Source organism: Limulus polyphemus, unplaced genomic scaffold (assembly GCF_000517525.1).
Source record: "Limulus polyphemus unplaced genomic scaffold, Limulus_polyphemus-2.1.2 Scaffold6766, whole genome shotgun sequence".
NCBI classification, from domain to species: domain Eukaryota; kingdom Metazoa; phylum Arthropoda; class Merostomata; order Xiphosura; family Limulidae; genus Limulus; species Limulus polyphemus.
Window position 1 is genome coordinate 4,611 of NW_013672376.1, and position 15,535 is coordinate 20,145.

Sequence of the window (15,535 nt, forward strand, 5' to 3'; positions counted from 1 at the left end):
TGTCATCATCAGGTACAAAACATCGTTGAAAAGTTGTACATTTGCTGTTATGTTAAACTTATATTAAAGTTTTTCTTCATTACCCATTCAAACCATCTCTAAGCATTAATACTTGTATCATGTTTGTACTTATAAAGTTTAGAATGCATTGTTTTGGCAGTTGAGTACTATTACTGTTCACAATATTTTCATCCATGATTTAAGAAGTAAGATCCTGTTAGGCTATCTAAGTTATAAAAAATAAAGGCTTTTAAATTTATGGGTATCTTAGACCATAATTTAACTCCTCTAAATTTAACTGACCTTTTACCTAAAGAAGTAAGACATCACAGTATATTAGAAGTCATTGGAAGTAGCTAGCCTGGTAATATTATAATGAACATCACTTACTTTGATAAAATAATTTTAGAAAATTAGAGGAAACATTTTATTCTTAATTTTTTGCATAAAATTTGCTAATTATAATTTACAAACTGCTGATTTTCAGAATATTTGAAACCAGATAGTTTCAATATAGGCGATATAGTTTATCCTTGACCCAGAATTCATATATTTTATAAATTTATTATGAACGTATTGACTGGATGTAGGTTTGTAACACTAGCTGACACCCAGCTTGATTTTACCATTAATATAAGTATATATAAGTGCACTATAAACTATTGTAAAATTTAATTTCAGATTTTACATAATACTTCAATTTTCATATGATACATTAGTTTTTGAAATTTATTGTACATCATTCTTATATGTTGCTTTCAATTTAATTTATTATCAGTAACGACTTCCAGATATTTCATGTAGCTAGTTTGTTCAATAACAATATTATATTTTTTATTTCAGAGTGATGTGTATTTTTTTGTCTGAATTTATTTCATTAAAATTAATTGAAAGTTTATTTATTATCATCCTCCCATTAACTATTACTAATTAAATAGGTGACAGACAAACTTTAACCTTGGAACAGGCTTAAAATTATTTCTGTTTGCTGTAACCCAACTGACTATATGAAATCACCAATTTCTGCCGATATATTGACTCATCTAAAAAATATGCCAATTTAAAATTTTTATTGTCGAATTGTGGTTAGAATATTTTTTCTTGAAAATTCGTGTAGTCTGATTACTAATTAACAGCTTAATGCTGATTGGCCAATCCATTTAAGTTATGACAACATGGATTATGTTATCCCCAGGACCCTTCATGTTAATCTAATAAATACATGACTTAGCAGTGGAGAATTTACTGTGGACGAACAAACATCAACAACATGGTGAACACAAGTCTCTGAAAAATGTTCTCGTGGATTGAGGATTAGGATCAAAAATAAATTAATTCCAGTTGGAAACTTATCCATGTGGAAGGAAGTACTTGTAGATTTACTTGATGAACAAGATGAAAAGAAGAACAAACTATAAAATTGTTGGTAACAGTCAATTCGACTTCTTCGATCAAGGTCGATATTGACCAGCGAGTGTGTGTTGCAAAAAAATTTGAAATTTCTGTAATTCTTTTCATATAATAAATGTTGATAGTGATTGTATTCATACTTTAACATGTTATGTTTTAGGTGATCATGGAACTAGTGGTATTTCTGAAATTTTTTTTGATAGGCAATTTCAAAAAATTAGAAAATTACCTACCTACCTACTTTTTAAATCAGTTTAGGGTTACAGCAAATGAAAATTGGAATTTTGCTTATATCATAACTATAACTTTAGTATAAGTTATAATTGAATTTGAAATTTATTGCATGTTGTAAATTTTGTTTTTTCCGTTTTTGTGAAATGCAGAAATTCATAAGCCTAGACTAGATACAGTTAACTTACACTATTGCAATACAGCTATATTCATGTATTTACAGTGACGTTGAGTATTGTAGTGCAATTTGTAATTTGAAGTATTTAGACTAAATCCATTTATTTACACCAGAATCATAGTAGTAGTAGCACTTCTAATGACTTCATGACTGTTTTACATTACTTATTTTTTATTTTCAGATTTCATCTGACAAGTTATATTAAACCTTACAAGGAAGGTGAACTAAAATCAAGATGATTTGCACAGTTGTGTTAAGTAGATTTTCCAAATCTTGGAAATTGCACACAAGTTTTGTGGCGATGTCTTGTCCATTTATTTCCTGTCGATGCAAATATGAAATTGCTCAGTCGACATCCATGCACTTATTGACTAGAACATGGCATTACAAAATTATATCTGGCCCTGCATCTAAAGTAATTGTTTCCTTGATAAAGGAACAGAACTGTAAGTATTGGAAGTCGAAAGGAAGCTTCACTGGACTAAATACTCTCAATGACAGGTTATATTACAGGTTTAAATCCACTTTTACCAAAGACAGGAATAGTCTAGGAAGTTCAACAATATTAGTTCAGGATGGCCTTGATATTCAGGAGCTTCCTGTGATTGTGAAAAAGACAAGTGATGTGCTAGCTGTAATTGGATGCACACCTGATAGGTCTGAAAACAGTTCTGTGCTGGAAAATAAAAATCTAAAGAAAGACAGAATTGATACAGACCTTTATTCTTATCTTTCTAAGAATAAAGAAAGAGTTGAGCATAAGAAAATAGAACAAAGTGAGAGTGATTTTATGAAAATACGAACAAATTTAGAAGCTTGCTTATGCATGAAGCAGTTGATGGCATACCTTCAAAATCTGCCTTTGAAAGAAGTGTCTTCAGTTGTAGCATTAGCTGTTCTAGAACGACTGATTGACTTGCAGGGTGTGGGATTAGATAAAATATCTCTCAAAGAGTTTTCTGTGGAAAACTCTGTTCATTCTGTTATTATTTATAGGCTGTGTGAACTTGTATGTGGTTCTGAAGACATTAGTGCTATATTGGCAGGTTTAGGCTGTGTACTCAGGGGAAGGATGGCTGATGAAGAAAGAAAAAGGTACATAGAGTGTTTTGTACAGGATTGTCTTTATCAAGTTAGTGATGGCAAACTGAATATTCTACAAATCTGTGAACTGGTAAATCTGTTACATAGGGCAGGTGGTGATCATCAGGCTACAGTTGACAAACTGTGGTCTAGTATAGTTGACTCTGCTAAGTACATTAATGAAAAGAACATTTTAACAGTATTTGGAATCTTGCCATGTTTTAAAACATCTCAGGTAATCATTCTAAGAACTTTGACAAAACAGGTAGAGTTATGCTCTTTAAAACTAACCGGAACTCAGGTAGCTCTTATTTTACAGATTGTATCAAATTTACGACAGAGACCTTATAAGCTGCTGTCTGTGTTAACAAAGTGGACAAATCTTAATCTGCATACATTAAGTGAAAAAGAATTCAAAGATATCATTAGATTTATGAACAGAATGAAGTTTCGTGATAGTGGTCTTGATAATGCTCTTGAACGATACATGAAGACTAAAGGATTGAAGTGTCAGAACACTGGAATTGTAAGAGTAGTTTCTGAGTATTGTGCACTTTTCAGGTGGAGGAATACAAAAGTTTTGGAATGTTTGGCAGCTGTTTTTATCAAACATGGTAAAAAGATGCCTCCAGAGAACATAGAAAGTATTGTAAATCTGTTTGGACTTCTTAATCATCAACCACCTTATGCTTTTGAATTTTTTGAAAATTTGGAGAATGTGCTTTTGGAGAGATTTGCTGATTTCAAACCTCAAAGTATAATAGAGATTCTGATGTCTTGCATTTATTTACAGCGTTATCCATTGAACTTTGTGAAAAAAGTTATTAGCCCATTTTTCTTAGACAGACTTAATGGTAAGTTTATTAATAGTTTGAAAGAGTGTTAGATGTATTTAAGTATAATAAAAATTGAAAGGATAACACATGAAAAGATAGAAGTCTAGCCTTGTAGGTGAGCTATGGAAACAACTTTGGAATAATGAGTGACCCAAACATGAGATGCATAGGTTTAGTTTTTACCTACTGGTATGAGTAAAATCCCCACTAGCCATGTGTAATAGAGATATACTGTATTGGTAAAGTTATCAATCCACTCTAAGTTGAATTCATAACAGTACATTTAAATTTCAAAGTAATATACAGATGGATTGTTATTGGGAATTGTAAGGTTAGAAAGGTATAGCAAGTATTATATACTGCCCGATTAGAGAGTTAATGTCAACAAGAAATTGTATAATGAAATCAGGGTTACTAATGAGAATACTAATGCAATAATCAGTGGAGACAAATTTTAGATACACTGATTAAGATTGAATAGAGTGAGGGAGAGGTTTGCAGAATTACAGGATTTGATTAAAAAAGGAATAAAAAATGACCTATGAGAAACAGCTGGTTAAAAATGTTAATGCTAACAGAGGAATTTTTTTGAGTATGTTAGAGCTAAGTAAAATGGAGTTTCGGCCCTTAAAGGTTGCTGAAGACAAATATTTTGTTGAAGACTATTAGGTGAATAATATATTAAGTTTTTTCTCTTCTGTTTTTACAAGAGAGGATGTTAGCAATATTACTAACTGTGAGAGTCTCTGAGGAATTCACTCGAATCATGAACATATTAATGTCTTGGTGGTAAGTAATAAAATTGAGAGATTAAAAATTGATAAAGCAATGTGTATCCCAGAGCTTTATAGGAAGTTAAAGATCAGGTATACAACCCTATCACTTTCATTTGTGGTAGGTTAATAGACATTGGGTAGTTAAAGATCAGGTATACAACCCTATCACTTTCATTTGTGGTAGGTTAATAGACATTGGGCAACTACTTTAGGATCACAGATTTGTTAAAGTTACTTATATATGTAAATGAGATGGAATGAGTTGCTTTGGAATTTATAGGTCAGTTAGTCATACTTCTGTAGTTATAAAAATTCTAGACAGTTTGTTAAAAGAAGCTTTGGGTAACAATTTACTGAAATAGATGTCCTAAAAGGGCATTAAAATAGATTTAGTAAAAGAAAATCTTGTCTTACAGATCTGTTTACTTTTTTAGAGTGTTTCTTGTTATCTGGATGATGAAAAGAGATGTGAACTTGGTGTACTTAGATTTTCAAAAAGCTTTTGATAAGGTGTTGCACAAAGACTAGCAAAACAAGTCACTATGGTGGTGGGTTGGAGAAAAACTAGTTACTATATTTGTTTTTAGGGTGGCTGGATGAGAGAAAGCAAAAAGTTATTATTAATGAAGTTCTGTAAACTGGACCTTTGTTACTAGTGGTGTACCTCAAAGATATTGTTATGTATCTGCTTGTTTGTTAATTTCCGGTATAAATTCTTTCCGAGGAACTTCAGCGATACAAGTCCTTTCTTGATTAAACCGGTTTATTCTTCCTCAATACAAACTTTTAGTACACAGTAATTCCACAGTCAGTATGTTTCTCGTCACCTTAAACTTAACAACTTTTATAATACACGCTATAAATCACAGCGATTCACAATCTCGATAACTCCACTCTTGATGAGTACAAAACACACACTTTATATATTACTCGAAATTCACCGTGACTACTGTTCGCTTAACCATCCATCCCCCGGCTTTTCTCTGCCAGGCTTATATACTAACAAAGAGGTGTTTCTTGATCACATTCGAACTTCCCTGATAACTCGAGAAACTCAGTCACTCATGCTCCTAGCATCACGTGACTTCCGCTGTCGTAACAATATTGATAGGGGCATAAATAATGAATTAGTAAAGTTTGCTTACATCACCTAGCTATTGAGTATTTTTAGCTATATTAAGAATGTTGAAGTAATACAGTATGATTGAATCAATTGGTAAGTTGGACGGATAGAAATGACCTGTAGTTTTAGAAAGTGCAAGTAGATGTACTTGGGTTATTATAATTTGATCACACATTTAATGTAGATAGGAACCAACACAGCAGGTTGATTGAAAAAAAGATTTGTTGCATAATGGTAGATATTTGTAAGTTGATCACTCAAACTGTTGAGTTAGTGCTTTGTTGGCAATTGTAAAGCTAGGATATGTTTACAGATGTATTGGTAAGGAGTCAAAAGAGGTAATCATCTCTTTATACAAATTACTATCTATGCCTCACATGGAATAATGTTTATAATTCTGATCTCCTAACCAGAGAAAGGGTTTGACTTTTATCCAAGTAAGTATAAAAGCATTCTTCACATATGTGCTATGCATAAGCTATGCCAGTGTGGTAAATATCCAGTATCAAGGAAAACGTTGTCTGTTTGTGGATGAATATCCTCTTAAACGAGGTGACTGATCCAGACTAAACTTGGCATGCTAACTCAATAGTCCAAAAGCCAATCAAGTTTATATTAACTTTCCCATGTATCGAAAAATAAGAATATTTTTTAGAATAACCCATATATTGTTACAGCAGTAGATATTGCAAATAGTTGAGTTTGAAGAAAACTCACACCACAACAAAATTCTACAAGTCAAAGAATGTAAATAAAATTGTCAGCATTTTGGCTTGTTTCCCATAATAATCAAACAATATAGTAATGAAATATCCAGCTACAATGTGGAGAATAAAGATATTGTTGCTATTTAAGTTTCTTACTCTTTTCTGTTTCACACCATTTAACTTCCAGTTTATACTAGGGTTAGAATAAGTGCTTATGCCTAAAGACGATCTGATGTATTGATTTGACACAAATCTCCACAAAACAAGCAATGTGCTTTGAAGTCAAAACTTCAAATATCAGAATGATAGTGCCATTTTTCTTGAGGATTTGGTGAGAAAAATCAATTTTTCCTAGTCTCCTAAGGTGTGATTTCAAAGTATATTATGAAACACTGTTTTTGTAACAGTGCATAGTGTAATGAAGATTAACACAAAAGTTTCTGTCCATATACAGATGTAGGTTATCATCTCTAAGCTTGCTTGCTTCCATAATATTTGTGATTCGTTGTTGTGCGCAAATTCAGATTACCTGGTTTGGATTCAAGCAAGCACGGACCTTATGGAATACACACTTATTCGTGATGTTTGTGTAGTGAAAATACATTAAACATTAAGTTAGGATATGGGGTTTCTTACTAAATGCTTAACCTTAACTAGATCTGTACTTTCAAAAGTTTCAGTTGAAGTTGACATACGTACCAGGCACTCTACTTAATACAAGTTGTTCAACTTGTTGGAACAAACACGATATTGATTATTTTAAATGTACAAGATGGTCAAGCATTGATAATTCCTGTTCTTTATATAGCTTTTGCTGGTTAGTTACTGTTTATATCTGTTCATATTTTACTGCATATTTTGTCAGACTTGCCATAACAGTATACAACATGTCTCCAATCAATAAAACGATGTCCCCAGTAAATTTGTTGTGCCAAAAAACCTAGAAATGGACAGCTTATTCAACATTCTATCACTTGTAGTTGTTGAGATATGACCTTTTGTATCTATACAATTACACTTGAAATGAGGGGACGGGTTACATGGAACTTAACCAACTTCTTATACATGCAATTTCTTATCATTAGAACATTCTAGAAAATTTTTTCCAAGGATTAATAAAGATGGAATTAAGATCATTAGTGGCTGTTAACTCTTTCCATACAGGCTAGGTGATTTTGTCTGATCTTGCACCAATCAGATAAGCATAAAAGTATCCATACTGTAACTTTCAACATTGTACATATATTTTCATGAAATTTGGCAAGTTTTTACTAAACATTGGAAGTTTTGTACACGAAATATTAAATTTTTTAATTAAGAATGTTTACTAAAGACTTGTGTGTGAATATATATGGAGTCGTAGTGTTGACTTAGCCTGAGTGCAAGGCGATTTTCATGTTAAGATTAAAAATACTTTTACTCATCTTAAAGTTTCAGATTTCATTTGCATAACTTCTAAAACCTCCTAAATAAATATCAAACTTTTTTCAGCAAAACTTTATATGTTAATCTGTAATTTTCTTTATCCAGATTTATATGAACACAGTCGCTTGGATCGACCTTGTAACCACTACAAAACAGTACAAAATAATTATAAATTATTCTTTTTTTTTTCTACCGTGATTGCAGATTGTAACAGAAAACTACAGCTGTTTATTTTAAATAGCTCAAGACTCTTCATAGCCTACATCAGTTTCCACTTAATTTTATTGTTCTGTTTATTTCTGAACCATTCCTAATTAATAATCCCATGGTACAAGCTGTAAATCACTCTGTGAACATGTAGCTCAAGTTACTGTATTGAATGATCTAATTAAATTAAAAGTGGTAATAAAAAAATACAGTTATGTACAATAAAATTTGATGTGAAATTATACAAATTTCCATTGCACCAAGTAAAATTAATCAACTAAAAATACATAATTAACTTACAAATATTTTGCTGATTCAAAACTGTGCATTAGTCGTATTCAAGGTAGCAGTGTATTTTTTGGTATGATAATATTTTTAACAAATGTCAAGTGTAATAGGCTATATTTTATAATGTAGCTTGTTTAGCTGATGCTGAACTTCGTTGGGCTCATAGTAGGCTGAAATTGTTGGATGCTGCTCTTACACTAGAATGCCATCAGTACCGTGGACCATTTTTTCCAAAGAATTTGTCTGCTAAGAGTTTACATAAAGGTACAATTTCATTAGTATTTAAATGTGAAATTAGTGTTTATAAGGTGCATTAAACTGTTTGTATCACTCACATTGGTTTAACTCTGGATTAGCCTTGTTGAATGATTTAACTCTGGATTAGCCTTGTTGGAATGGTTTAACTCTGGATTAGCCTTGTTGAATGGTTTAACTCTGGATTAGCCTTGTTGAATGGTTTAACTCTGGATTAGCCTTGTTGAATGGTTTAACTCTGGATTAAACTTGTTGAATGGCTTAACTCTGGAATAGACTTGTTGAATGGTTAACTCTGGATTAGAATTATTGAATGTGATGTACTACTATTTTTTGTTCAAATATTAACCAATGAAGTTAGATTTTAAGTGAAAAAATTTACTGAAAAATTACTTTAACATATGTAATTAAACTTACACAAATTTATTTTAAACTTAGATGGTCGGTTAGTGAAGTTGAAAACTAGTTTAAACGATTGCTTCAGTGAGTTGTTAGGAGGAGAGGATCGATATAAGTTTTCCGTTGTGATTCCTAGACTCCCACTGTCAGATCTGTATATCATAGGTAAGTTATTAATTATATTCAACATCAGTTTGTAATTAGTAGTGTCACTAACAGATTGGTCTTTTCATTTATCTCCAGTAACTTTAGTGTTTATCATTGTTCTAAAAATATATCTTTATTAGAATTAATCAGTATAAGTACTTGTTAAATGAATAATGAAGAAAGTTGATTGTAGACTGATAACACAAAAAATGTTTTTTGTTAAATACACAGCATTTTAAAGGAAATACATTTTGAATTAAAATACTCTTGTGTGTATGGCTAGTGTTTAATTTCCATAAACCAAAAATATAAAATTGATAAAGGTGTAGTTTTCTGTGTTAAGTCTACATGTAAAAGTTTTTTATCAGTTGTAATTACCAAAAGCTATTCAGAGATATGAATTTTACAAATAACAGTTTTGTATTACTTATAGTTTTCAAAAATTTTTTTTAGAGAATGTAGTTTTTTAGTAAAATCTTTTTATCTTTTAATTTTCAAACTCTGGAAATATTTAATCTTCAACTGAAGGTTTTTAATGAGTTTTAGCATTCAACTTCCTCAGAGATAATAAGTATGCATATTTGAGTTTCAAAACCCTTCAGAGATATTTACTGTACGTATGAAGATTTTATGTATTATTATTATTATTACTTATTTACACTAACACAACAGCAGCTTATAAAGACATTTTAATTCCAACATAATGAACATTAGTTGTTTTGTAGAAGAGTTTTAATAAAGTTACAGTATTTGAAAAACATTATCTTAGTAAAGATATAGGTAACTTTTTGATAATGATTAAAATTTGTTTGTTTTTATGTTTTCACTGCATTTTGAAATTGGTTCATGAAAAATTATTTACATTTTAATACAAAATTAAAGTGTAATCAGTAATCCAGTCCTTATGATTGTATGTCAAACAACTTTGGGATCCACTGTTTAAAGCTTTAAGTTTATGAATATCTCTTGTTGTCACATTAATACTAGGTTCCAATAAGGTACTCACCCTCCATTCACAAGATTAGCTTTTCTCGTTTTGTGCCGCCCTCTGTATGCAAACTTTTTCAGAAACACGTGCCATAAGCCTTCATCATCGCTCTGTTGGAATCCAAAGTTCTAACACATCTCTTATGCAAATCATCATGTGTCACCTTTCCACCAATAGGAGAGTACTGCTATCATGTGATGCATGTGACTCCCTCTACAAACCACTACCAAACTATCACTTCTCGTTTGGCAGCTGTCGCATTCAGATGTTCTTTCTTACAGTCTCGAGGCTCCTTATCTGAGGGACCTTCGCATGACGCCGTATTTGCTACGTTATGTGTTTGTCTCAGTTCTTGTGTCTTTGGAGTTGTGAGTGGCCTCGGCCCATCAACATTCTACCCTTACTAACTTGGTAGCTCATTTGTCACAGTCAGGGCTGAGTGTGGCACTGGTTCCTGTCCTCCGACCTTCCCCTGTCCTACCCGGCCAAGGTGCCATAGTTTGATGATTTACTCGCCGATGCATGATCCGCCAACAGCAGTACTAGTGACTACATGGTCGGTTCAGGCCCAGTGGGTGCACGTCTCTTGAATTTGTTTCATTGGTGGGGACCTTTTCTCACTTATGTTTGGGTTCACAGAGTGCTCTCAGAGGGATACATTATCCTCTTTCTCTCCCTTCCTCCATTATCCAGTGTTCCGGTTACTTTCCCTTTTCTTCAGGATCCCTCAACATGTCACCTTCATCAGGGGCAGTTTAGGACCTTGTCACACAACAGGCTATTGAACCAGCTCTACCAGATTCAGGGGGATTTTACTCCCACCTATTTGTGGTTCCAAAGAAGACTGGGGACTGGCATCTTGTCATCGATTTAACGTATCTCAATCAGTATGTTCACACTCCTTGCTTTACCATGGAGACATTTCTTTCTCTTCAGTGTGCATTTTCTCCAGTTTGGATGACCAAGGTAAACGTTTCCAATGCTTACCTACACATTCCTGTGGTGTAGCATTTGCATCCATATCTGTCATTTGTCCATTAGGGGATGTGTACCAATTTTGCACCTTACCTTTTGGCCTAGCCTCAGCATCATACGTGTTTTGTCGTGTGGTCCACACCTTTGCTCGGGCTAATCATGCCATGGGGGTTGCACTTCCATGTTTATTTGGACGACGGGCTTCTTCTTGCTCATCCTCATCCTTTTCCTCACCCCTTGTCAATGAATATGGCCTACACATTAGTGTGGATCCTGCTTCCTCCTCTGCAAATGCATCTGTTCAGTGATGCATCTCATCAAGGCTGGGGTGTCTGGGCGGATCACCAGGAGGTTTTGGGTCATTGGTCTGTGGAGAAGAGCTCTCTTCACATAAATGTTCTCAAACTCCTGGCTATTTATTGGGCTTTGGATAATTTTTTTTTCTCTTGACAGCCACCAGCTGGTTATGATCCATTCTGAAAATTCTACCAGGGTGGCTTATATCAGTCACCAAGATGGCACCAGGTCCAGATCCCTGTGTTTCTGCACTGTGGATCTTCTTTGTTGGGCCCACACACACATCAAGTTCATTTGATGGCGTGTCATGTACCGGATGTTTTCAATCTCATAGCCAATCATCTTTCCCGACTGGATTGTGTTTATCCCACAGAGTGGTCCCTGCATCCTGCCATTTTTCGGTGGCTCTGTCTGCATCTGGGTACGTATCATATCGATGCCTTTGCTACTGCCCTCAATTAAAAATTACCTTGGTCTTGATCCCCGGTTTCCTATCCTTGAGCCTTGGCTGTTGATGCCTTCTGCCAGGACTGGTCTTATCTGTTCCTTTATATTTACCCTCCTATTCGTTTACTTCATCAGGTCGTCTCCCTCATCCATGCAACTCTGTGCATGACCCTTCTGATTGCTCCTTACTGGTCCAATCAACCTTGGTTCCCTCAGTTGTTCCAACTGCAGGTGGTCCTTCCTCTTCTTTTCCATCCTGACCTGCTCTGTCCACCACAGTCACCAGCACTCCATCCCATGCCATCCATCCTCCATCTTAACACCTGGTTTTTGTCAAGTCCTTTGTGAGGAGTTCTGGTTTCTCTCACAGAGTAGCTTCACATTTAGCCTGTCCCTTTCACTCTTCTTCGTTAGCCATCTATCAACTGAAGTGGAGAGTTTATCACTCTTGGGCATTGACTCAGGATTTACGGGCTTCTCCCCTGAATGGTTGACTGTATCTCTGATTTTCTCATGTGGCTCTTTGAGAAGAGTTCTTCAGTCTCCTCAGTTTCAGAGTTTTGGGTGGCATAACCCCATACCTTCCATTTTTCCTGTTTCCACAGGGTCGTTGCTTTCCCTGTCTTTGCCAGATGGATCCGTTCCTTCTGGCTCTGTCAGCCACGAAGGTGCTCATCACTCCCAGACTGGGACATTACATCACATTGCTGTTTCTGCTTCCTTGGGGTATTGCCTGCTGCCTGTGGCTATTCTACAGTCTTTAGTGCAGCTGCGACACAAGATAAGTCCTTACTAATGCTTTCTTTTTTTTTCAGGGCGCCCAGATTCAGCTTCACTTTGGATCTCACTCTGTTGTGAGTGGTGCCTGAACAGGTATTCTGTCTGTACTCTGGGTTCCACTTAGATGGCTATAACCTTTCACAGACATCTTGCTATCAAATCTGCACTGTAAACCATGTTGATTCTTATATATTTTCATGGATATGTACACTCACCTTTAAGATGGGGTGTTTCTCAAGGTCTCTACAGCGTAAATTCCTTGTGATAATTGCATCATAATATGCCCATCCTGGACCATACCACCTGTGGACAGCATGGGTAAAGCAGAAGGGGATTGCTGCCCATCTCTACCATGCCTAGATTGAATAAATCTGTGTGGTCTGCTTTTAAAAATAGGGTTTTGTGATCACCAATTGCACTATCTCTGGATTCTCCACTGCATTTTTTTCCCCATTCCTCCAGAGTACGTGAATCCGCTGGGGTGGTTGACAATGGAGGCAACCTGCTAAATGGGTTCCACAAAGATGGTTATAACCATTCAGTACAGAGTAGGGAGGTGGTGTTCTGCCAGTGTAGAGGGAGTTACAAGATACTCCGGATAAGTAACTAATTCCATTGCACCCTAGACACTCTACACCATGGGACACCTCATTTGCCCACTTTCCATTGTGGGAGTGAGTGATTCTGATTAAGATCACATTGCTAAACTATCCTCTCCCATGTGGATGTACTCTTTTCATGTTCCGCCATGTCTGGTCCTCTTGATCATGTCGATGTTCCTGGCAAAGAGATACCTGGCTCATCTGATCTGTTCATCTCAATTAAAAGGTGTACTCCGGATGTTTTCAGGGGATACGCCTTTGCTTCTTTCACACCAGTCCCTTCTCCATGTCTGGCCCTTCTGATCATGTCGATGTTCCTGGTGAAGATGTGGTGTGGTGCCCCTTCTCAAATCATCTGATCTATTCCTCTCATTACAGGGGTGTACTCTGGATGCTCCGGGGGATACGCCTGTGCTTCCCTTGCACTGATCCCTCCTCCATTTCACTGTGGGGTTCAAGCTAATCTTATGAGTGGAGGGAGAGTACCTTATCTAAATTTATAATTTTCCTCAATGAAATTGTATTTTCTATAGGTACTTTCCTCCACTCACACTTCCCACCCATCCTCCCCACAATCTTCCAGTACTCGCATCTTCTGCCAACCTTTGATGTGATAGTTCGGTAGTGGCACGTAGAGGGAGTCACATGCATCACATGATAGTAGTGCTCTCCTATTGGTGTAGAGGTGACACATGATGATTTGCATGAGAGATGTGTTGAAACTTTGGATTCCAACAGAGCAATGATGAAGGCTTATGGCATGTGTTTCTGACAAATTTTGCATACAGAGGGCAGCACAAAGCAAGAAAAGCTAATCTTGTGAGCTGAGGAAAGTACCTGTCGGAGACACATCTTCATTTAAGAAAATTATAACTTGAAAAATAATATTTTCAGCTAAGCAAAGAATAGTATTGTGGTTATAATATCTAAAGTTTCTTGCTTTGTATCTAGATTATCTCTTTCATCTGAATAAAGCTGGATGTCCATTACCTTTATACTCTGTTTCTGGAATTTACAAAAGGTTAGTTGGCAACAATCTTAGTTTTGCTATGTATGATACAATAGTAAGTTCTTTAGATTTGTAATTATAATTGTCTTCTGTTTACTGAAATTGTCTATTCATGCAATGTTTGTGAACTAACAAACTATTACTTACTGTAATAGTAGAGATAAATTGCAGAAAATTAAAGTTAACATAACTTAAGCTTCATTAGAAGTAAACCAAAACACATTACTTCCTTGAATGTAATACATATATTGAGAAATGCTTCATTATTAAACAGACCAAAAGAATCAGGTATTTGTTTTTCTATAAATCATGTTAAGAATCAATGAAAGGACACTTTTCAAATTAAGCTATTTATGTAAAAAAGTCAACACATGAAAAGAGACTCACTCTGGGAACTTGACTTGAACTCGGGACCTCTGGATAACAAGGTCAGTGCTTTACCACAGAGCTATCTAAGAGTTCAAAATTGTATATTCACCTCTCTACAAAAGGGCTATTACCTTGCACCACTGCCATGAAGAATTTTTTGCATTTCACAAGTCGTGAATGAAGCTCCCTCCCCCTGTATGTATTAATGTGTACTGCACCAACCTATAAGTAATCATCATTAGACCATAGCCATCCACCTATAGGAGGGTGACACATCCTCCATGAGCAATAGCATCACAACAAATGCTCATTCTTACCACCTCAGCACTGCTTTGTTTAGCATGTTTTTTCTTAAGAATTAATGACATTTTTGTGCTTATTATTTTAAACTTTCATTTTCGTTTGTAATATAACCCTCCTTACCATAATTTTCTTGATTCTAAAGCAGGATACCAAATTTTAAGTATTTCTATTAGAAACTTGATTTGATATATCTTCAGTTTGACTTTTTCATTTAACCCTATCTACGTTGAGTCAGTCCATTGAACTGAAACCATATAGAATAATTAATGTTTACTGTGATTCCAAAGTTACTACATGTATTTTCTTGAAAGCTGGTAAACCTTTAATAAGCCTCACAAGTATGTTTTAATAAAGTATATTTGCTGTTGATTTGTCTGTGAATTTGCTAAGTCAGTCGAATCAGATTCTGACTAGTCTGAGTGATTTTAAGAATAAAATACTTTTTAGTCTTACAGTCTTCATATTTCTTCTGCATAATCTCTAAAATGTCCTAATTGAATTTCAACAGTTTTTCAATAAAAATTTCTAGTTTATCTCTTGTTTTCTGTATCTAACACTGGCTGTAGTGAAATTGGCAACGTAAGGTAAAATGAAAAGTTTCAAAATAGTGTTACGTATCTGCTTGTTTGATAATTTCCCTTCAGCGATACAAGTCCTTTCTTAATTAAAACTAGTTTATTCTTTCTCGTTACAAACTTTG

General features: G+C 34.7%; 1 protein-coding gene across 3 annotated transcripts in view; it reads left to right on the forward strand.

Annotated features, from left to right (window-relative positions):
• LOC106474053 (FAST kinase domain-containing protein 3, mitochondrial-like) overlaps positions 1-15,535 on the forward strand; it is a 33,860-nt gene that overhangs the window by 1,955 nt on the left and 16,370 nt on the right. For all 3 annotated transcript variants that reach the window (XR_002613835.1, XR_002613836.1, XM_013934738.2), the window contains exons 2-5: positions 2,001-3,756; positions 8,394-8,528; positions 8,958-9,083; positions 14,106-14,175. Coding sequence is in view for 1 of the 3 variants with exons in the window: in XM_013934738.2 (XP_013790192.2) it covers positions 2,055-3,756; positions 8,394-8,528; positions 8,958-9,083; positions 14,106-14,175 (2,033 nt within the window). In the remaining 2 variants the exon portion in view is untranslated. The remainder of the gene's footprint in view (positions 1-2,000; positions 3,757-8,393; positions 8,529-8,957; positions 9,084-14,105; positions 14,176-15,535) is intronic.